At 46.2% G+C, this 25203-nt stretch overlaps 4 protein-coding genes across 7 annotated transcripts in view; 2 read left to right on the plus strand and 2 right to left on the minus strand.

Annotated features, from left to right (window-relative positions):
• Positions 1-5988, minus strand: part of LOC146007466 (uncharacterized) — a 76620-nt gene extending 70632 nt beyond the window's left edge. For 2 of the 4 annotated variants that reach the window (XM_083145838.1, XM_083145841.1), the window contains exons 1-2: positions 5706-5988; positions 1475-1547 (exon numbers count right to left, since the gene is read on the minus strand). In XM_083145838.1, coding sequence (XP_083001964.1) covers positions 1475-1508 — 34 coding nt within the window. In that variant the 5' untranslated portion in view covers positions 1509-1547; positions 5706-5988. The remainder of the gene's footprint in view (positions 1-1474; positions 1548-5705) is intronic. The other 2 variants (XM_083145839.1, XM_083145840.1) reach the window with 2 other exon arrangements.
• LOC146009548 (uncharacterized) overlaps positions 1-25203 on the plus strand; it is a 613273-nt gene that overhangs the window by 393619 nt on the left and 194451 nt on the right.
• Positions 1-25203, minus strand: part of LOC146007461 (uncharacterized) — a 450549-nt gene that overhangs the window by 246524 nt on the left and 178822 nt on the right. The gene's annotated exons all lie outside the window — the stretch shown is intronic.
• LOC146007457 (uncharacterized) overlaps positions 6150-25203 on the plus strand; it is a 31186-nt gene continuing 12132 nt past the window's right edge. The window contains 4 exon segments of the mRNA XM_083145818.1: positions 6150-6221; positions 6992-7114; positions 23636-23827; positions 24058-24181. Of these exon segments, the coding sequence (XP_083001944.1) occupies positions 7037-7114; positions 23636-23827; positions 24058-24181 (394 nt within the window). The 5' untranslated portion in view covers positions 6150-6221; positions 6992-7036.

A 25203-nucleotide genomic window follows, 5' to 3' on the forward strand; every position in this document is an offset into this window, starting at 1 on the left:
CCCACCTGTAGGAGACACACAGTGACTGAGGACATGGTATATATGTGATTATCCTGGGAATACAGAGGACAGGGACATCTCTCTGGGGTATCTCTGTTACTGGGTACATCTGTAGGAGACACACAGTGACTGAGGACATTGTATATATGTGATTATCCTGGGAATACAGAGGACGGGGACATCTCTCTGGGGTATCTCTATTACTGGGCCCATCTGTAGGAGACACACAGTGACTGAGGACATGGTATATATGTGATTATCCTGGGAATACAGAGGACGGGGACATCTCTCTGGGGTATCTCTGTTACTGGGCCCATCTGTAGGAGACACACAGTGACTGAGGACATGGTATATATGTGATTATCCTGGGAATACAGAGGCCGGGAACATCTCTCTGGGGTATCTCTGTTACTGGGCCCATCTGTAGGAGACACACAGTGACTGAGGACATGGTATATATGTGATTATCCTGGGAATACAGAGGACAGGGACATCTCTCTGGGATATCGCTGTTACTGGGCCCATCTGTAGGAGACACACAGTGACTGAGGACATGGTATATATGTGATTATCCTGGGAATACAGAGGACGGGGACATCTCTCTGGGGTATCTCTGTTACTGGGCCCATCTGTAGGAGACACACAGTGACTGAGGACATGGTATATATGTGATTATCCTGGGAATACAGAGGACGGGGACATCTCTCTGGGGTATCTCTGTTACTGGGCCCATCTGTAGGAGACACACAGTGACTGAGGACATGGTATATATGTGATTATCCTGGGAATACAGAGGACGGGGACATCTCTCTGGGGTATCTCTGTTACTGGGCCCATCTGTAGGAGACACACAGTGACTGAGGACATGGTATATATGTGATTATCCTGGGAATACAGAGGACGGTGACATCTCTCTGGGGTATCTCTGTTACTGGGCCCATCTGTAGGAGACACGCAGTGACTGAGGACATGGTATATATGTGATTATCCTGGGAATACAGAGGACGGGGACATCTCTCTGGGGTATCTCTGTTACTGGGCCCATCTATAGGAGACACGCAGTGACTGAGGACATGGTATATATGTGATTATCCTGGGAATACGGAGGACGGGGACATCTCTCTGGGGTATCTCTGGTATTGAGCCCATCTGTAGGAGACACAGTGACTGAGGACATTGTATATATATGATTATCCTGGGAATACAGAGGACGGGGACATCTCTCTGGGGTATCTCTGTTACTGGGCCCATCTGTAGGAGACACGCAGTGACTGAGGACATTGTATATATGTGATTATCCTGGGAATACAGAGGACGGGGACATCTCTCTGGGGTATCTCTGTTACTGGGCCCATCTGTAGGAGACACGCAGTGACTGAGGACATTGTATATATGCAGCTATAGGATGATTATTGTGTGTAGATGGCCCCTATAACTGATCTTCTTTGTACAATAAAATGAAGTCTCTTCTTACCCAGTGATGTGAGGGGCTGGTAATTCTCCATCATCACGTCCTGGTACAGATCCTTGTGTTCCTCTATATAATCCTACATGGAGAGATAGACAGTTACATTCTGACACACACACACAATGATACAGTCATCACCCCAAAAAATCCCCATGTGCTACTGTATAATGTCCCATTCCCAGCAGTCACCTCTCAGGTCACATCCCCCAGTGTTACTGTATAATGTCCCGTTCCCAGCAGTCACCTCTCCCGTCACATCCCCGGTGTTACTGTATAATGTCCCATTCCCAGCAGTCACCTCTCCGGTCACATCCCCCGGTGTTACTGTATAATGCCCCATTCCCAGCAGTCACCTCTCCGGTCACATCCCCCAGTGTTACTTTATAATGCCCCATTCCCAGCAGTCACCTCTCCGGTCACATCCCCGGTGTTACTGTATAATGCCCCATTCCCAGCAGTCACCTCTCTGGTCACATCCCCGGTGTTACTGTATAATGTCCCATTCCCAGCAGTCACCTCTCCGGTCAAATCCCCGGTGTTACTGTATAATGTCCCATTCCCAGCAGTCACATCCCCCAGTGTTACTGTATAATGTCCCATTCCCAGCAGTCACCTCTCCGGTCACATCCCCCGGTGTTACTGTATAATGCCCCATTCCCAGCAGTCACCTCTCCGGTCACCCCCCCCCTGTGTTACTGTATAATGTCCCATTCCCAGCAGTCACCTCTCCGGTCACATCCCCCGGTGTTACTGTATAATGTCCCATTCCCGGCAGTCACCTCTCCGGTCACATCCCCCGGTGTTACTGTATAATGCCCCATTCCCAGTAGTCACCTCTCTGGTCACATCCCCCGGTGTTACTGTATAATGTCCCATTCCCAGCAGTCACCTCTCTGGTCACATCCCCGGTGTTACTGTATAATGTCCCATTCCCAGCAGTCACCTCTCTGGTCACATCCCCGGTGTTACTGTATAATGTCCCATTCCCAGCAGTCACATCCCCCAGTGTTACTGTATAATGTCCCATTCCCAGCAGTCACCTCTCCGGTCACATCCCCCGGTGCTACTGTATAATGTCCCATTCCCAGCAGTCACCTCTCCGGTCACATCCCCCGGTGTTACTGTATAATGTCCCATTCCCGGCAGTCACCTCTCCGGTCACATCCCCCGGTGTTACTGTATAATGCCCCATTCCCAGTAGTCACCTCTCTGGTCACATCCCCCGGTGTTACTGTATAATGTCCCATTCCCAGCAGTCACCTCTCCGGTCACATCCCCCCGGTGTTACTGTATAATGCCCCATTCCCAGCAGTCACCTCTCCACTCATACCCCCCCGGTGTTCCCAGAATGGGGAAGCAGTTGATGTCAGGAAGTCTGCCTGATGACTCCTCAGATCTCTAATGCTGGCCATACATCAGAAAGATTGTTCTTAAGATCGATTGCGCTCATGATTGTGTACAATTTCCCTTAAAATCCCTGGCAGTCCTTGGTGGTTTTTGGACACACAATCGATCAAATGATCAGTCATACAATCCATCTACTGCATGATTGTGTACACAAGATGTGCACACAATCTACATACAATCCATCTTACAATCAATTGAGATTGTGTGATTGGGTACAATATCTTTCTGATGTGTGGCCACCTTAAGCCTGTGATGCCAGGAGTCTAGTGACAGACAATTCAACTGATTTTTCTCCTTGGATCCCTGACTGAGATCAGAGAAGTCATCAGCCTGACGGTCAGCAACATGGAGCCGTGACCTCATGCTGAGAAGGTCGTGACCCACAGTTTGTGAATAGCTGCAATGAAAAAAGTGACTAGATACTGGGCTGTCTGTGTATTATTGCTGCAATCATTACTTGTGTCAGTATGCCTGTACATAAAGGCCTATATATTATACACACTTCTGTACTGTGCTCTGAGGGAGGACTTGTTATACATTACTTATCAGATGACATCATACGTACACTGAGGTCACCCTTATGTAAATGGCAGTATTACATCCAATAGCTGCTTGGGGCACCTGTACCCATATGAGGGATATAGATGGTGGTTTAATCCTTATCATCTGATCAGCTCAACAGAGATTATTAATCACAGTGAGGCGTCAGCATCTAGTGTGTGGTCAGTTATTAAGTAGTCGCTGTGATCCAGTAGTGTATAGCTGTGATTAATACCCTCACATAGGTAGTGTTCACTATAGCACCCTGCAGCTGTCACACCTCGTGCAGTTCCTCCTCCCTGCTGTGGTGATTCTAGCACAGTGTGGTCTGTATTTCAGCACGGATATGCAGACCAGACCTGTGCTAGAAGCATCACAGCAGAGAGCGACACCCCAGGCTAGGAAGAGGAACTGCAGGTTTTGAAAGATTAAAAAAAAGAAGAAGATACAACAATGAGATATCCTATTAGCGGTGATAACCTGACCCACAATTGCACGTAAAGTTACCGCACTTATCACCCACATATCACAGTTATGTGCGCTCCCATTTTTATGACCAATACTATTGGAAATTTGCAAAAATGTGTTAACCAGTGAAAAGTGCAGGTGACATTAGGGAAACCCCCCCCCCCCCCCAAACATGGCAAAGTAACATAGGATAACACAGGGCATAATAAAAAGGTTTATAAATATGTTAAATGGCTGCAATCAAAAACACTGAAAATAAGAAAAGGGTGCCGGACAGGGGAAGCCGGGTTCCCGATGACCACTTGCTATTTCCCTCGTGGGGGTCCACGATCCCCATTGAGGGAGAATAGAATAGGTGGCTCGCGAGCCACCGAGCCCGCAAGGGGCATAGTTGCGCTCACCATGCTGTCTGGTCCGGCCAGTCGGGATCCCGACTGTCGGACCCATGTACCACACCCATAAGAAAAAGCAGCTTATGTATGTAATGTAATATATTTGGGGTATATGAAAAAGGCACTTTCTAAAACGGATTAATCGCACCTGCAAGCTTAAAAACACGTGTTCCTCTCAAAGCCCCCCCAATAACCCTGTCCCATACCTTGTACCCCATTTCCAACACCTTGCACTTTTTTTTTTTTTTTTAAACCAGAACGGACATCTCATTATTGGCTAATTAAAAACGTCAGAGTGTATAATTAGTATTAAGTGGGGTGGCCAAAGGGGTTCTGAACTAAGTCCCAAAAATGTGCCTCAAAATAGGGATTCTCATCAGCATTTCACCTGCTCGGGAGTAGGTGAAGAGAAGTCTGCAATATCCCCTATGGAGAATTATCACATGTGAATGACAGGACAGCCGCCATAAAGTGTCCACAAGAAATAGGCACTTACACTATTTTTACCAGGAAAATGGGTTATTGTATCTGATATTCCATAATATTAATAAACCACAGGCCGCTCCCCCCTGTATAAAAGTAACGCCACCACAGGCCGCTCCCCCCTGTATAAAGGTAACGCCACCACAGGCCGCTCCCCCCTGTATAAAGGTAACGCCACCACAGGCCGCTCCCCCCTGTATAAAAGAAATGCCACCACAGGCCGCTCCCCCTGTATAACAGGACACCACAGGGCAGGCCTCTCCCCCTGTATAACAGGACACCACAGGCCTCTCCCCCTGTATAACAGGACACCACAGGCCTCTCCCCCTGTATAACAGGACACCACAGGCCTCTCCCCCTGTATAACAGGACACCACAGGCCTCTCCCCCTGTATAACAGGACACCACAGGCCTCTCCCCCTGTATAACAGGACACCACAGGCCTCTCCCCCTGTATAACAGGACACCACAGGCCTCTCCCCCTGTATAACAGGACACCACAGGCCTCTCCCCCTGAATAACAGGACACCACAGGCCTCTCCCCCTGAATAACAGGACACCACAGGCCTCTCCCCCTGAATAACAGGACACCACAGGCCTCTCCCCCTGAATAACAGGACACCACAGGCCGCTCCCCCTGTATAACAGGCCACTACCCCTGTATTACAGGACACCACAGGCCGCTCCCCCTGTATTACAGGACACCGCAGGCCGCTCCCCCCTGTATAAAAGTAATGCCACCACAGGCGGCTCCCCCTGTATAACAGGACACCACAGGCCTCTCCCCCTGAATAACAGGACACCACAGGCCTCTCCCCCTGAATAACAGGACACCACAGGCCGCTCCCCCTGTATTACAGGACACCACAGGCCGCTCCCCCTGTATTACAGGACACCACAGGCTGCTCCCCCTGTATAATAACACCAGGGAAGCACAATACCATCACCTGCAACCAGATACAGCAATGTCTTCTCTCGGTCCCCCGTAACTTAATCACCGTGGCTGCTGGAAGAGAGAGGCCTCAGGTAGGAATCGGATCAGCAGTGACGACGAGCCGAGATGCTGCAGCCAATGAACGCGCGTTGATCGGTCGGTCTTCGTGGAAATGGCCGCCGCTCTCTAACACAGGGGACAGTTGTTAAGGAGCCTTACTAGTCGTACATACAGCATGGAATGTATCAGGTACCGGTGACCGCACATCACATATCTCTCTCTATTTATACTACCAGGTGTAATATTACCGCTTCTAGCATTCCGGCAGTGATGTCTCAGTGTCCTCATACAGCGGCGGCCATTTTGTTGTGGTTTGTACTCAGCTCCCAGACTCCCCCGCGGCTGTAGCGATAATGTATTTCCTGTGGGAGGCAGAGTGGGAGGAGCTGTGTTACCAGGGAAACGTCCCTTCCTGGTGTGCATGGCAGGCAGGAGGGAGACTGCTGCAGCTGGCACCAGGTGACCCCAGGTATTATACTGCTAGTAACAGCATAGTAGTGATTGCTGGGTGTGAGCCATAAGGGCACTTACAGGGGAGCTGCTGTTCTACTCACACAGGCTGCAGTATAATACCAGGTGTGTGCTATCACTGGGACCAGGGAGAGGCAGCTGAGTCCTCCCAGCCCTAGCTGTGGTGCTGCAAGGCAGAGACTGGTGTGCATGCTGGGGCTTGTAGTTCTTGTACACTGGTGTGCATGCTGGGATTTATAGTTCTTGTACACTGGTGTGTATGCTGGGACTTGTAGTTCTTGTACACTGGTGTGTATGCTGCATACTTGCCTACCTGACCCTCTCCATGAGGGAGAAAATGCTCTGTTCCTGGACTTCCCTGGTAATGTATGATGGCCATCACCTGTGTAATGGATAAGAAAGGTGTGTCACCACAGTTGATGGTAATGGTACATTACAAGGGAAGTCCAGGAACAGAGCATTTTCTCCCTCATGGAGAGGGTCAGGTAGGCAATTATGCTTCAGGATCCTCTGCAGCGGTTCCAGGGGTGCATTGCGCGAGTTTGCAGGCGCGCCGATGACATCACTGGTGCACTCGCGCAATGCACTTCTGGGACAGAGGATGCCGCTGAAGAGGATCCTGAAGCCCATCATAGACACGGGGGAACGTGGTAAGTATGAAAAAATGGGTAGAAAAAAAACCCATAAATATTCTGAAACACCAGTTTTTGGAATATTAAATTTTTGGGATACACGGATACGGGATACTCAACCTGTATTTTTTTCCAGGACAACTGAGCGGTGAGGATAAGACCCGTCACTGATTCCCCGAGGATGGACAAGGACCAGAGTCACATGACTGACAGGATACTAAATATCACCCTGGAGATCATCTACCTGCTGACTGGGGAGGTGAGGGGATCTGGTAGTGTCACTGTGACATCACTTACATCTATAGTAATATACCTTCACACCTTTCACACCTTCCTGGTGGACCTCCTTGGCTTTGTTCTGGGTAAGAATTATTTTACCTTTAATGATTCATTCTTTCTCCAGGTCCGGGGAACAGCGATGGGCGCGGCTTGCGCGCCCACGTATGCCAACCTGTTCCTCGGATCCTGGGAAAGGGAGTGTGTCTTTTGTGATACCAATGATATCTATACCGACCTCATTGTAGGTTGGTATAGATACATTGATGATATCCTCATGCTCTGGCACGGGAGTCTGGAGGAATTGAAGGCATTTATTGACATACTCAATACTAACACACTTAATATTAAACTTACATACGAGTATAGTCAACAGAAAGCCACCTTCCTGGACCTCACGCTGTACAAGGATGAAGAGGGAGCACTCAAGACTGAACTGTTCAGAAAACAGACTTCCACCAATAGTCTGCTCCACCACCAGAGCTTTCACTTCCCCCCAACGGTTAAAAATCTACCTAAGGGTGAATTCCTGCGCCTTCGCAGAAATTGTACTGACCTCCAGTCCTATGACAACAAAAGCCAAGAACTCTCCAATAGGTTACTGAGTAGGGGGTACAGTAAAAGGTGCATTAAGAGTGCCAGATATCATGCCCGAACACAGGACAGGCAGACACTTATATTTCCTCAAAACAAGGCCAAGTCATCCTCACAGCCAATACGCTTCATAAGCAACTTCTGCAATGAATGGAGGGAACTACAAAATATTCTCTCCAGACATTGGCCCATTCTTCAAAATGACAGCACACTCAATGTAGTACTGGGGGAACGACCAGACTGTAGCTGGCGTAGAGCACCCAATCTCCACGACACTCTAGTACAGAGCCATTTCTCAAAAACCAGAAGGCCCATATTGGCAAAGGCTAACGGCACTTACCCCTGTGGCCATTGCAAGGCCTGTGCCTTCTTGGACAGGAGACTCTCTGTACTGGACAGGATCAACAAACAGATCAAAATTGCCGGATACTTCAACTGCGAGACTAAGAACTTAATCTATTGCTTGGAATGCCAATGTAATTTGAGATACGTTGGCATGACCACCCGTCCTCTGAAACAGAGAATACTCGAGCATGTTGGTAGTATTCGAAATGCAGCCTCCGACCTTAAAAAATTCAAGAAGTTAACATCCGTGGCACGTCATTTCCACAAACATCACGGAGGATCCTCCAAAGGCTTGAAAGCTTTCGGACTCGAACAACTCCATCTGGGCATTCGTGGTGGAGATATCACCAAGGAACTGTTAAAAAAGGAAAGTAGCTGGACTTTTAGACTTAATTCCGTCACCCCGACGGGCCTAAATGAATTTATCAATTATGGCGTCTTCCTTAAACCATGAAATCTCCACCTAATTTTTAGTCATCTGTTACGCTTCGCACTCTTTTCTTGCCTCTTGGTAGTATCTATAACCACATAATAATAATAATTTTTTTATTCAACTATACTATGCCAGTTATCAATCTAACTCATATTGCTTTTCTTCCCTCATCCCCTCACCCTATATCACCACTTCACTCCAACCCAGCCGAATTATTACATGTCTAATATAATGGAGCACAAATAAATATCCATTTTCCCTTTATAATCACCATCCACTCACACTACGGATGTGAGTCATATTTATACATATCCACTTTCACATTCACTATTTGTATTTTTTTCACAATTTGGCACAGCTCTGCTTTTTATTGTTTTTTACTGTGTTATGTATAAATGTGCACCTACATGTCTCCTTCACCTGTGCATATATATGCACAGGTCTTAGGTCTCCTTTTATTTATATAACTTTCAAACGTCACTATACGCACTATATACTCAGCATATTGCTATTTTCACTATAGGAAGAAATGAGTTTATGAACAAACATCCTCATGACATATGTATTATCAATCATAATATTAAATGCCAATGCAATACTGTGCCTAGCATGCAGCACTTCCTACCATATATACGCATATATGTTTTTAGCTAGTGCTTCTACTGTTCTGGGGACTTTTTACCTCCATCTCATACAATTAATTAATTAATTTCGCCACATATATTCTCCCTACGGGGTTTAATAAGGTCATAATTATTATAAGAATTCTACGCTGTTCTGAAAATCAAACATAATCATTTCTCCCAGTCAATACCCTTTCACCTTCCTTTTCCTTCCTCCTTCCATCTGTTAAATGTATTTATCAATTAATTAGAAACCTTCCATTTAACTTATTTCAGGATGCTTTTTAGCCTCAACATGCACTTCCAATTAGGCTCAGATCCTACTCCCTCCCATTTTTCACCTGCCCCCATTTGGGATTGGCTAAGAATCATTTAAATATTGAACGCCAGAGCACACCTCTACACCGATTGAGAAAGCTTCCTAAGTGAAACGTACGTCTCGGTGTCCTAGGACCCCGCTGTGTACAAGCGGGACCCTGCACGCTTCACACATATCTTCTTGGCTACTACTACTGCCCTGACAGCGCGATATTCCGGACAGCGTGTGTACCTTCTAAACGCTGACACAGCTGTTTGAGTTACATCACCGGCGGCTCTGTTCATTCACCACCGCATTCACCACCGCCGCACACAGTGGATGCTTACCGCTGTGAGGACTACCTCTTGGACGGGGCACCGTACTGCTGATAAGATCTCTGCAGCAATCTCGGTGCACACCGCCTGCCTCACAGACTGTGGAGAGGCACAACGGAGTCCACACCTGTGCCTGCAGACGCTGCAGGAGAATACAAACAGCGCGCAGCTGCTTACCTTTTACTTCTATACCAAGACTGTCCATTTATTATTATCGTGACAACTTACAGATTTACTACTACAAAAAACTTTCTTCTTCACCTTTACCGACCAATTGCAGCCAGCAGTATCTGAGTGTACACACTGGGGGATTTTGCTATCGGATAGACAGACTTCCCAGCGCTGCACCCGGGAACCGGTGTCCGTGAGTTACCAACAGCCCTCAGGGCAATACTGTCATTATCTGCTTTTTAATGGTTGGAATTACAGGGTTATGGCAATACAACCCCCTACCTATATTTATTGATATCACATGTTGATTCACCTAGGCACTAAATTGTGAACCCGTATTGCATGGAGGATTTCTCTCTCCAATTACCTCACCCTGTCACCCTGCCTATACCAGTTGATGCCATATTTAAATGTATTGATCTACCTTAGGTTTTAAAGTGTGACTCCGTATTTATAGGGGATTCTTTCCTTCATATATATTTTCACCCTGTCACATACGTGGGACTTGTTCCCTCCATTTAAAAAATTTCAACATTGAACATAGTGTATTTGGGTAAGGTCGACACATAGTGTGTGCCGACACAAGACTACAGACCAGGACTGCATTCTAAACTATTGTGTATATTCCATCATAGATATCCATCTGACTGGGAGTTGTATGCACTAAATTGTGAACCTGTATTGCATGGAGGATTTCTCTCTCCAATTACCCCACCCTGTCACCCTGCCTATACCAGCTGATGCTACATTTGAATGTATTGATTGACCTTAGGTTTTAAAGTGTGACTCCGTATTTATAGGGGATTTTTTCCTTCATATATATTCTCACCCTGTCACATACGTGGGACTTGTTCCCTCCATTCATCAAAAACTTTCAACATTGAATATAGTGTATTTGGGTAAGGTCGACACATAGTGTGTGCCGACACAAGACTACAGACCAGGACTGCATTCTAAACCATTGTGTATATTCCATCATAGATATCCATCTGACTGGGAGTTGTATGCACTAAATTGTGAACCTGTATTGCATGGAGGATTTCTCTCTCCAATTACTCCACCCTGTCACCCTGCCTATACCAGTTGATGCTATATTTGAATGTATTGATTGACCTTAGGTTTTAAAGTGTGACTCCGTATTTATAGGGGATTTTTTCCTTCATATATATTCTCACCCTGTCACATACGTGGGACTTGTTCCCTCCATTCATCAAAAACTTTCAACATTGAATATAGTGTATTTGGGTAAGGTCGACACATAGTGTGTGCTGACACAAGACTACAGACCAGGACTGCATTCTAAACCATAGTGTATATTCCACCATAGATATCCATCTGACTGGGAGTTGCATGCACTAAATTGTGAACCTGTATTGCATGGAGGATTTCTCTCTCCAATTACCCCACCCTGTCACCCTGCCTATACCAGTTTATGCTATATTTGAATGTATTGATTGACTTAAGGTTTTAAAGTGTGACTCCGTATTTATAGGGGATTCTTTCCTTCATATATATTCTCACCCTGTCACATACGTGGGACTTGTTCCCTCCATTCATCAAAAATTTCAACATTGAATATAGTGTATTTGGGTAAGGTCGACACATAGTGTGTGCCGACACAAGACTACAGACCAGGACTGCATTCTAAACCATTGTGTATATTCTATCATAGATATCCATCTGACTGGGAGTTGTATCAATTTTTGTTAGCCCATTTTCTTTCTTGGGCTTGCGGCCAATTAGAGCAAGATATTCAGTCTTATGTGAAGTACAGATTGTGCATTTTCTGAAATCTCCTCCTTTTTTACTACCTTTGCACGGTATAGCAGCGACCCACTAGGAACAATACCAGAGTGCACCCTGTGCTTCCTTCTGCAATTCACTACCCAGATATACCGCTCAACCATTGTTCACTACGTCTACATGCGTACACACTGGACAGTAGCGTATACCTGGGATTAAAGTGAAATTGCTCTTCTTTTCTGGCATCTCCCATAGTCGGGGTTCTCTCATCCCCAGGGGACCCATTACCTGACTCTGCGCTGTCACTGTATAACAGGGCCAGGTTGGTCACCCCTGGAGACAGCAGAAACCTCCTTTTTGTCTTAACTCCTGTACCTGTGACGCTCGCAGAGTCCGCTCAACTGTGCAGTTGTCCGGTTGCCATCATATGCACAGGCAGCAGCCACTAGGCGAGCATTTTCAACCCAGGTACTTCACCACAATTCTCAATTTCTCTTGGATCTTGCAGTCCAATTAGAGTGAGATTACACACAGTTTTCGACCATTAGAAAGTAATTAAGATAACAATAAGTTGTACTGCCAGACAGTGTGCCATTTGTTACGCATTTATTAGATATGTGTTTATGATAACCAATATGGTTAATTGAAGACGTGCTTAGTCTGAAATAATCCTTTACAGGAATACGCTGATATTACAGCCATATTGAACAGAGGCATTTAGCCCATTTTCAGACCCAGATATCATATTTTCACGATCTTTTCTCAATTTTTTCTATTCATGTTATCTGTATGGTCTCGTCTCATGTTCGTCTCTTGATCCATTAACAGGATCAATTTTAGTATTAATAAAGTTGATATTTCTTCTTCTTACTTCATGGCAGCCACACAATGGGTTCATCCCTCTCTCCCCTCGCAATTAGACAGGTAGTTTTTCCCTAGGACACGCCCCTTCTTCCACCAGTACATAGCCAACACCTTCCCCCCTTGTCTCCAGTCTTTTTCCTGTCTCCTAGACAGATAGACAGGGTAGTATAGGTTTTGTTATTTTTTCTTACCTACTGGTAGGCGTTACGCTGCCAGTCCTGGGCAGCGTTGGGGTGGCGGTGCCTTTCCCATTTTAGAGGTCTGGCCGGTGGCATGTACCTCGCGTGCTGGCGCTGTCAGGAGCCCGGCTGTGAGAGGCAGAAAGTACCGGCCGTTTTCAAACTGGCCGCTGGGTCTCAAGCATATGTCTGAGCGGCGTGTGCTGGGTTTCTAGCGTACGGGTCATCAGGCGTGTAGTCGCGCTGCTCTGACCTAGGCACGCTGTCTCCGCTCGGCGCTGTGACGCGAGCATGCGGTTCACGGGGCAGGAAGTCAGGTGAGCGTGCGTTCCAAGCGTCGGGATGACGCGCACGCTGCCTGACGCTCCCGGAAGGCGGAAATAGCCTTCTTAATGCGCCTGGCCGGTGTTACAGGCGTTCCTCGTGCTAGTTTGTGCGTGCAAAGCCCTGTGGTACCGGAGACATGGAGGAAGAAGCCTCTCAGAAACTATCTGCATTGCTGCCCAGGTAAGTCCTCTCAGAGGACTTGGTTGTTTTTTACGAGTATACTCAGAGTAGTTAGTGATTACTGTTATTAATCTTCTAGTGTGCCCGTGGGGACTAAGAAGAAAGTGGCCAAGAAGAAACATGTTAGCAAGACATGTATTGGTTGTGATAAGATTTTCACTGGAGAGAATTCATTGTGCCGCAGCTGTGACAAAGGAGCGGATACCAGTATTGGGACTGTTTCCCAGATTAGTGAGCTTATGGCCTGGATGAAAGATAACTTTGTCTCCAAAAAAGAATATCAGGGGAAAAGGTCTAGGTCGCAGACAAGTTTGGATGTGGAATGTGATATGCCGGAGGCCGCAGATCCAGAGGATGATTATGAGGAGGATGATGAGATAGAGCCTGGTGAACTAGTTGAAGAAGAACGGTCCTTTAATCTGGAGTTGGTGGAGGTGGTTCTGAAAGAACTGTATAAAACACTGAACTATAAACAACCAGTGAGAACCGAGTATGACGCTCTGTTTGAGGACAGGTCAAGAAAGGGGTTATGTTTTCCCGTGCACAAGGTGGTTAAGGAGATCCTGATTAAGGAGTGGTCCAATGGGGACAAACGGATTGGGCCTGTGAAAAGGACAGAGAAGATGTATCCCATAGAGGATGCAGAGTTTCTAAAGTGGTGCAGTATTCCCAAAATTGATGCGGCGGTGTCCGAAGTCACCACCAAAACCACTATCCCCCTGGAGGACGGCGCATCTCTTAAAGACGCTATGGAGAGCGCTTTGAAAAGACTGCACATCTCTAGCGCCACCTCTATAAAATCAGGGGTAGCTATTGCCTCTTTGGCCAGAGCCCTTAGAATATGGTGCGCTTCTTTACAAGAAGATCTACAGGATAGGGTGGCTAGAGAACAGATGGTCAGCAGTTTGGCCCAAATTCAACTCACTGTTGACTATATATGTGAGGCATCCCTAGACGTGCTGGATTACTCAGCGAAGGCGTTGACCTCTGGAGTAGTGGCAAGGAGAGCCCTGTGGCTCAAGTCCTGGGCAGCAGACGCCCACTCCAAAAATAAGCTGGCAACCTTACCGTTTGAGGGGGAATTCCTTTTCGGCAGTAAACTCGACCAGATGATACAGAGGATGTCGGGTGGGAAGTCAGTTAGACTCCCCCAAGATAAGAGGGGAAGAGGTTTCAATTATTTCCCCAGGCAAAGTTTCAGGCAAGCCAGGGCCTATAGGCCTGGGAGGCCTTTTCGGGAGAGGTATACCTCGGGTATCTCCAGAGCCTTCTTTCGACAGACAGTCAAAAGGGGCGATAAAAAACAGTGACGTGTTGTGTCCCGTGGACAATTTCCAGGTGGCCGGAAGATTGCTGCAGTTTGCCCACATGTGGGAACAAACGGTACAAGACACCTAGGTTTTAGAGGTGGTGTCCACGGGGTATCGCCTAGAATTTCTTTCAAGACCCAGAAGGGAAAAATTTTTAGTTTAAAAAAATCCAGTTTTGAGGGCAGAGCAGGAGGCACTGGCCCTAAGTATAAAGGATCTGGAGGATTCAGGGGCAGTGGAGCCAGTTCCAGAGACAGAGAAGGGCCTAGGGTTCTACTCCCGTCTGTTCGTGGTAACAAAAAGTTCTGGAGGGTTCAGAACAATCTTGGACCTAAGAGATCTGAACGCCAGAATCTGGAAACGCAAGTTTCACATGGAAACAGCCAAGACTATCCTTATGGGTCTGAGAAGGGGAGACTACATGGTCTCAATAGACCTAAAAGACGCTTATTTCCATGTCCCTATCTATATACCAGACAGAAAATTTCTCAGGTTCTGCGTCAGAGGGAAACATCTTCAGTTTACCTGCCTTCCCTTTGGTCTCACATCCTCACCGAGGGTATTTACAAAAGTACTCATAGTCATGATAGAGTGTCTGAGGAAGAAGAACATAGCAATATGGGCTTATTTGGACGATTTACTTATCTCAGCAAAATCAGAAGCAGAAGCCGTCCGAAATGCGGAGATAGTAGTCCAGTTCCTACAAGAGCACGGGTGGCTGATCAATTGGAACAAGAGCCATCTGTGTCCTACACAGACCATCCTAAACCTAGGCGTCATCATAGACACAGTACGGTTCGAGGTCACCCTGTCCGGTCAGAGATGCGAGAAGATTCAAGAGCTAGTGGAGGTAATCCAGGAGAATCGAAAGGTTCCGCTGAGACTAGCAATAAGTCTCTTAGGGATGATGTCGTCCACAGTGGAGGTGGTACCATGGGCCAGGTGGCATATGAGGACGTTGCAGTGGCATCTCCTACCCTATACCAGAAACCAAGTTTCGCTGGAACGCTACATCACGTTCCCTCAAGCAGTGGTGTTATCACTTCAGTGGTGGCGAAGCAGGTACATGGTGTTAAGAAGAATGTCTCTTTCAAGCCCACAGTATGTAGTGCTGACAACAGACGCAAGCGTCACAGGGTGGGGAGCGCATTGCTCAGGCAGAACTACCCAGGGTATCTGGTCCGTCCAAGAATCGGATCTATCATCCAATCACAGGGAGCTTCGAGCAGTCTTCATGGCCATGAAATTCTTCTCAAACGAAATAGAAAATTCCCATCTAAGAGTCTTCTCAGACAACATAGCGACAGTAGCTTATATCAACAAGCAAGGGGGGACAAAAAGTCCCTCACTGCTAGAAGAGATCCGGCTGATCATGGGCTGGGCAGAAAAACATCTCCGATCCATTTCGGCATTACACGTACCAGGGGAAGACAATCAGCTGGCAGACTTCCTAAGCAGGACTCAAATTCTGCCAGGAGAGTGGGAGTTGAAGGACTCAGTCTTCAGACAAATCGTCCGCAGATTCGGCCAGCCACAGATAGATCTGATGGCGACTCCGAAGAATACGAAAGTTCAGCGATTCTTCTCCAGGCACCCGGCACGAGGGTCAGAAGGCGTGGATGCACTGTCCCAGAGATGGCGGTTCTCCCTGGTATACATCTTCCCTCCCTTCCCACTCATACACAAGGTACTGTGGAAGATCAGGTCGGAGAGAGTTCGGGCGATAGTCATCCTTCCATATTGGCCCAGAAGGGCCTGGTTCCCGATGGCAGAGGGCATGGCGGTGGCAGAGCCATGGTTTCTTCCAGTATCACAGGATCTTCTGAGGCAGGGCCCAGTAATGTGCCAAGACCCGCAGAAACTTCATTTAGCGGCATGGAGTTTGAAAGGAAGCAACTGACAGATAAAGGCCTGTCAGCGGTCGTGGTAGACATGCTGCTTCAAGCAAGGAAGAAAGTTTCCTCCGGTATATATTATAGAATCTGGAGAGTCTTTGCGAGATGGTCTGAGCATAAATTCCCCTTTCCCAAAGCTAGACTGGCGCATGTTCTACAGTTCCTCTGTGAAGGGTTCAATAAGGGCCTATCCATAGCAACTCTGAAGGTACAAGTTTCAGCCCTTAGTGTCCTACTGGATAAGAAATTAGCAGACCAAGGATTGATAAAAAGATTTTTTCAAGCAGCCAAGAGAATCCGTCCAAGAGTAAGACCAGTGATTCCTCAGTGGGACCTTAATCTAGTGCTAAACGGTCTCATGGCGAACCCATTTGAACCATGTGAGAGATCGGGGCTAAAATTTCTTACGTGGAAGGTAGCGTTCATGGTCGCTATTACGTCAGCAAGACGTGTAGGGGAGTTACATGCGTTACTATGTTGTGAACCCTACCTTAAGTTATTTCCGGACAAAGTAGTCCTAAGAACCAAACCTTCATTTTTTCCGAAGGTAGTTTCATCTTTTCATATGAGTCAAGATATTATTTTGCCATGTTTTTTTCCGAATCCAACCACTAGAAGAGAAAAAGATCTTCATACGCTGGATATGGTGAGAATAATCAAAGTTTATTTGGATCGTACAGCAAGCTTCAGGAAAACGAGATCATTGTTTGTGATTCCGCAAGGAGCAAAGAAAGGATTTGCGCCTTCAAAACAAACTATTTCAAGGTGGCTCAAAGAAGTTATTTGTTTCACCTACAAGAAAGTTGGCCGACAAGTTCCAGAAGGCATAAGGGCACACTCGGCTAGGGCGATGGCAACTTCCTGGGCGAGAGAGGCTAACGTCTCGGTCAAAGACATATGCCAAGCTGCGACGTGGTCGTCCATACATACCTTTGCAAAGCATTATGCATTGGATGTAACTGAAGAGTCTTTCGGAAGCAGAGTTCTACAGCAGGCCTTGATTTAAGGTATTGTAGCCCACCCTACTGCTTTGGTATATCCCATTGTGTGGCTGCCATGAAGTAAGAAGAAGAAAGTTACGGATTATGCTTACGATAATTCCTTTTCTTCGGAGTACTTCATGGCAGCCTATATTATTACCCCCCCCCCCCCCGTGTTTGTGTTTTTCCCTAGGATCGGTGGCGGAGACGAGTCAAAAGACTGGAGACAAGGGGGGAAGGTGTTGGCTATGTACTGGTGGAAGAAGGGGCGTGTCCTAGGGAAAAACTACCTGTCTAATTGCGAGGGGAGAGAGGGATGAACCCATTGTGTGGCTGCCATGAAGTACTCCGAAGAAAAGGAATTATCGTAAGCATAATCCGTAACTTTTAGACTGATACGTTTATATTATAGAAGGCAGTGCCCCACCCGGGAGTTTCTTTCCTGATATTCTCCCTTGAATATCAACCCGTTTCCAATTGTACTTACCATACTCCCCGGGAGCACCTCAACAACGAGATTATAACATAATTTACTCACTCACATGTTGACTGGAGTTTAACCTTCTTACCTGCTAGCAAATCAGTCCTGTGCACCTGGCCCCCATCCCCTCCCCCTTTCCCCATTTTTCCATCTATAGTAATAATACAGGGACGTGACTGGGGAGGTGAGGGGATCTGGGAGTGTCACTGTGACATCACTTATATCTATAGTAATAATACAGGGACGTGACTGGGGAGGTGAGGGGAACTGGGAGCGTCACTGTGACATCACTTCTATCTATAGTAATAATACAGGGACGTGACTGGGGAGGTGATGGGATCTGGGAGCGTCACTTTGACATCACTTATATCTATAGTAATAATACAGGGACGTGACTGGGGAGGTGAGGGGGTCTGGGAGCGTCACTGTGACATCACTTATATCTATAGTAATATTACAGGGACGTGACTGGGGAGGTGAGGGGATCTGGGAGCGTCACTGAGACATCACTTATATCTATAGTAATAATACAGGGAGGTGAGGGGATCTGTGACCGTCGCTGTGACATCACTTATATCTATATTAATAATACAGGGACGTGACTGGGGAGGTGAGGGGATCTGGGAGCGTCACTGTGACATCACTTATATCTATAGTAAAAATACAGGGACGTGACTGGGGAGGTGAGGGGGTCTGGGAGCGTCACTGTGACATCACTTATATCTATAGTAATAATACAGGGACGTGACTGGGGAGGTGAGGGGATCTGGAAGCGTCACTGTGACATCACTTATATCTATTGTACTAATACAGGGAAGTGACTGGGAAGGTGAGGGGATCTGGGAGCGTCACTGTGACATCACTTATATCTATAGTAATAATACAGGGACATGACTGGGGAGGTGAGGGGATCTGGGAGCGTCACTGTGACATCACTTATATCTATTGTACTAATACAGGGACGTGACTGGGAAGGTGAGGGGATCTGGGAGCGTCGCTGTGACATCACTTATATCTATAGTAATAATACAGGGACGTGACTGGGGAGGTGAGGGGATCTGGGAGCATCACTGTGACATCACTTATATTTATAGTAATAATACAGAGACATGACTGGGGAGGTGAGGAGATCTGGGAGCGTCACTGTGACATCACTTATATCTATAGTAATAATACAGGGGCGTGACTGGGGAGGTGAGGGGATCTGGGAGTGTCACTGTGACATCACTTATAGCTATAGTAATAATACAGGGAGGTGAGGGGATCTGGGAGTGTCATTGTGACATCACTTATATCTATAGTAATAATACAGGGAGGTGAGGGGATCTGGGAGCGTTGCTGTGACATCACTTATATCTATAGTAATAATACAGAGACATGACTGGGGAGGTGAGGGGATCTGGGAGTGTCACTGTGACGTCACTTATACCTATAGTAATAATACAGGGACGTGACTGGGGAGGTGAGGGGATCTGGGAGCGTCACAGTGACGTCACTTATATCTATAGTAATAATACAGGGAGGTGATGGGATCTGGGAGTGTCACTGTGACATCACTTATAGCTATAGTAATAATACAGGGAGGTGAGGGGATCTGGGAGTGTCACTGTGACATCACTTATATCTATAGTAATAATACAGGGACATGACTGGGGAGGTGAGGGGATCTGGGAGTGTCACTGTGACATCACTTATATCTATAGTAATAATACAGGGACGTGACTGGGGAGGTGAGGGGATCTGGGAGCGTCACAGTGACATCACTTATATCTATAGTAATAATACAGGGACGTGACTGGGGAGGTGAGGGGATCTGGGAGTGTCACTGTGACATCACTTATATCTATAGTAATAATACAGGGACGTGACTGGGGAGGTGAGGGGATCTGGGAGCGTCACAGTGACGTCACTTATATCTATAGTAATAATACAGGGAGGTGATGGGATCTGGGAGTGTCACTGTGACATCACTTATAGCTATAGTAATAATACAGGGAGGTGAGGGGATCTGGGAGTGTCACTGTGACATCACTTATATCTATAGTAATAATACAGGGACATGACTGGGGAGGTGAGGGGATCTGGGAGTGTCACTGTGACATCACTTATATCTATAGTAATAATACAGGGACGTGACTGGGGAGGTGAGGGGATCTGGGAGCGTCACAGTGACATCACTTATATCTATAGTAATAATACAGGGACGTGACTGGGGAGGTGAGGGGATCTGGGAGCGTCACAGTGACATCACTTATATCTATAGTAATAATACAGGGACGTGACTGGGGAGGTGAGGGGATCTGGGAGCGTCACTGTGACATCACTTATATCTATAGTAATAATACAGGGACGTGACTGGGGAGGTGAGGGGATCTGGGAGTGTCACTGTGACATCACTTATATCTATAGTAATAATACAGGGATGTGACTGGGGAGGTGAGGGGATCCGGGAGCGTCACTGTGACATCACTTATATCTATAGTAATAATACAGGGACGTGACTGGGGAGGTGAGGGGATCTGGGAGTGTGACTGTGACATCACTTATATCTATAGTAATAATACAGGGACATGACTGGGGAGGTGAGGGGATCCGGGAGCGTCACTGTGACATTACTTATAGCTATAGTAATAATACAGGGACATGACTGGGGAGGTGAGGGGATCCGGGAGCGTCACTGTGACATCACTTATATCTATAGTAATAATACAGGGACGTGACTGGGGAGGTGAGGGGATCTGGGAGCGTCACTGTGACATTACTTATAGCTATAGTAATAATACAGGGACATGACTGGGGAGGTGAGGGGATCTGGGAGCGTCACTGTGACACCACTTACAGTAATACCAGAGGGTCATTACTGGGAGTGTATGCAATGATAGTATATTTGTCTAATACACAGGGTTACACAGTAGTGAAGAAGACATCTGGTGAGCATGAGACACGGGATGGAATTCCTGCTGAAGTCTATAAAAAATTTGCAGATTTCTTTGTTCCATACTTTACAGAGATCTTTAATATATTACTAGAATGGGGCTCCCTCCCAGATTCTATGTCAGAGGCACTGATTATATTAATAATTAAAAAAGATAAGAATCCCCTATTTCCGGAGTCATACAGGCCAATCTCCTTGTTAAATACTGACGTTAAAATATTGGCTAGTATGCTTGCCACACGGCTCAATGCAGTAATAACCACCATAGTACATCCAGATCAATCAGGATTTATGCCTGAGAGAACTGCATCCCAAAATCTGCGGCGTCTTTATTACCACTTACAGAGAGGTCAGTGCCTAAAGTCGGAAGCCTTGGTTGTGTCTTTGGACGCAGCCAAGGCTTTTGATACAGTGGATTGGAACTTTATGTGGGCGGTGCTTCGGAAACTGGCATTTGGCCCCCATTTTATTAAATGGATTCAACTGTTATATGCATCTCCAGTGGCAAGAGTCTCTGTAAATGGATACATTTCAAACTCCTTTAAATTGAAACGGGGCACACGACAGGGTTGTCCCCTGTCCCCGGCTCTATTCTCATTAGTCATAGAACCTCTCGCATGCCAGATACGAGCAGATCCAGAAATAAAGGGCATTAAAATTGGGGAGATAGAGGAAGTTATAGCCTTGTACGCAGATGATGTACTTCTTTTCCTTCAAGATGCTGGGAATTCGCTGCAGCAAACATTAGAAGTGGTGAATAGATTCGGTGACTTTTTTTAGGGTCTACGAGTCAATTGGGATAAATCGAGCATTTTACCAATATCGGGACACATACCTGTAGATCAGCACACCACCTCCCCACTAAAATGGGCCAAGAAAATTAAATATTTAGGTATATGGATTACCCCCTGCTCAAAGACCTATGTGGACCTCAATGTTCATCCAGTTACAGATAGTTTTAAAGATTGTATGCACACTTGGAAAAAGCTACCCATGACACTCACGGGGCGTATAAACATGTTTAAGATGGTAATACAGCCAAAATATCTATACATCTGGCAGAACTCGCCCATATATATCCCAAAGACAGTGTTTACTGCAATAGAAAAACTAGTGATCTCCTTTATATGGAATGACAAGTCGCCACGTATAGCAATCAAAACGCTATACAATCCTAAAAATCAGGGCGGCTTGGCTCTTCCAAATTTAAGAAAATACTATATGGCAGCGCAAGCGGCACATTTTGTGGGCTGGGCTAAAAACTTAAAGGACCCTTTATTACAAGCATATCTTGAAGAACAGGTAGGCCAACGGGTTTCCCCATTGGCACTGCTCCTGTCAGGAACTTCTACATACAAACTTCCCCCCATTCTTCGTCAGGCTGTGCTAATATGGAGAATTCTTCACTCAACAGATGCATGGTCAGGGATAGACACTGAAACACCATTGTGGTACAATAAAAAATATAAAGAGCTAGAAAAACTATCTCCCAATAATATATGGTACCAAAACGATATTATAGCTATTGATCAAATATACACTAATGGGTTATTTAAGTCCTTCGAACAACTAAAAGGAGAATTTAATTTGCCAAACGAATATTTTTTTAGATACCTACAACTAAGGCATGCAATTCAAGCCCAATTTGGGGGGCTTACGATAGAAATATCGGAGTCCCCGATAAAAAAAATGCTCCAAAGAACGGGCAATAGAGGTCGTGTATCTAGCATATATAATTCTCTAAATACAGGTCTCCATCTACCCCCAATGGAGAAATTAAAAATAAAATGGGAGTTGGACCTGGGCTCAATAACGATGGAAGACTGGGAAGTCGTATTGGGGTCTATTAAGTGGGCAACTTTTTCGGTTAGATACCAACAAATACACTATTTTATACTTCACAGAATATATCGTACCCCAGTGGGGATGCATAGGGCTGGAATAAGAGAGGATGATAGATGCCCAAGGTGCAAGGCAATAGAGGCCGATTTCCTTCATATGATGTGGGCCTGCCCAAAAATATATTCCTTCTGGGAAAATGTTTGGAATGACATTAGGATGATAACGCCAGCAATAACTCAACTAAATCCCAGAACCTGTCTGCTGGGTTTAGAAATAGGGGGGGATCACTCATCAATGCTGTATTCCTTTGTTACTAGTTTGATCACAATGGCAAAAGTGATGATAGCCCGAATATGGTTCTCAACTAAAAGCCCAGCACTGGCAGGGTGGAGAGCATTGGTTAGTGAAACGATGAAGCACGAAAAACATATGTTCTACACAAGAAATACAAAAAAAAAATTTCATGATAAATGGGACAGATGGCGCGAACACTATCTAATTTGGCAAGAAGCTGAGCAGGAGTTAGTAACCTGAATGAAAGGGTGTACGGATGAAAGGGGAGGGGAAGGGAAGAAGGAGAAAAAAAGAAAAAAAAAACATAGCTTGCACAAATTATATCGGAGGAAAGATCAGATGACCTAAAGGGACGGGACTGCCTTTTTTTTTTTTTTTTTTGTATATTTTTTGTATATTGGGAGGGGAGGGGTTATTGTATCTGTATTGTATTGTAAAGTAAATGCTAAATGCTTCATGTGACATATTAAGGTAATGCGACAATTGTTAATGTAATGTATGTTTTTTTTTATATGCAAAAAAGAAAATAAAGAAAAGTGAATTAAAAAAATATTACAGGGACGTGACTGGGGAGGTGAGGGGATCTGGGAGCGTCACTGTGACACCACTTACAGTAATACCAGAGGGTCATTACTGGGAGTGTATGCAATGATAGTATATTTGTCTAATACACAGGGTTACACAGTAGTGAAGAAGACATCTGGTGAGCATGAGACACCGAGTTGCCATCCCTGTGTGTCAGGAGGACTGAGCAGGACCCAGAGCCCTATAACTGTGCCTCCACCTCACTCACTGATACATGGGAGAGACAAAGAGCAGAAGATCCTGGAACTCACCAACACGATCATTCAGCTGCTGACCGGAGAGGTGACTGCTGGGAATGGGGCATTATACAGTAACCGGGGGATGTGACCAGAGAGGAGACTGCTGGGAATGGGTCATTATACAGTGACACCAGGGGATGTGACTGCTGGGAATGGGACATTATACAGTAACACCAGGGGAGGTGACCGGAGAGGTGACTGCTGGGAATAAGGCATTATACAGTAACACCGGGGGATGTGTCTGTGTGATGATTGTATTGTTTTATTTGTCAGGTTCCTATAAGGTGTCAGGATTTCACTGTCTATTTCTCCATGGAGGAGTGGGAGTATATAGAGAAACACAGGGGTCTGTACAAGGACGTGATGATGGAAAATTACCGGCCTCTCACATTACTGGGTAAGAGGAGACTTCAATTTATTGTAATGGGTAGAGCAGGTATGGGGGATGGGGGGGGATACGGGTGGGGATACCCCAGAGAGATGTCCCTGTCCTCTGTATTCCCAGGATAATCACATATATACAATATCCTCAGTCACTGTGTGTCTCCTACAGATGGGCCCAGTAACAGAGATACCCCAGAGAGATGTCCCCGCCCTCTGTATTCCCAGGATAATCACATATACCATGTACTCAGTCACTGTGTGTCTCCTACAGATGGGCCCAGTAACAGAGATACCCCAGAGAGATGTCCCCGTCCTCTGTATTCCCAGGATAATCACATATATACCATGTCCTCAGTCACTGTGTGTCTCCTACAGATGGGCCCAGTAACAGAGATACCCCAGAGAGCTGTCCCTGTCCTCTGTATTCCCAGGATAATCCCATATATACCATGTCCTCAGTCACTGTGTGTCTCCTATAGATGGGCCCAGTAACAGAGATACACCAGAGAGATGTCCCCGTCCTCTGTATTCCCAGGATAATCACATATACCATGTCCTCAGTCACTGCATGTCTCCTACAGATGGGCCCAGTAACAGAGATACCCCAGAGAGATGTCCCCGTCCTCTGTATTCCCAGGATAATCACATATATACCATGTCCCCAGTCACTGTGTGTCTCCTACAGATGGGCCCAGTAACAGAGATACCCCAGAGAGCTGTCCCTGTCCTCTGTATTCCCAGGATAATCCCATATATACCATGTCCTCAGTCACTGTGTCTCCTACAGATGGGCCCAGTAACAGAGATACCCCAGAGAGATGTCCCCGTCCTCTGTATTCCCAGGATAATCACATATATACCATGTCCTCAGTCACTGCGTGTCTCCTACAGATGGGCCCAGTAACAGAGATACCCCAGATAGATGTCCCCGTCCTCTGTATTCCCAGGATAATCACATATATACCATGTCCTCAGTCACTGTGTGTCTCCTACAGATGGGCCCAGTAACAGAGATACCCCAGAGAGATGTCCCCG

Source organism: Crinia signifera, chromosome 6 (genome assembly GCF_055691185.1).
Source record: "Crinia signifera chromosome 6, ASM5569118v1, whole genome shotgun sequence".
NCBI lineage: Eukaryota > Metazoa > Chordata > Amphibia > Anura > Myobatrachidae > Crinia > Crinia signifera.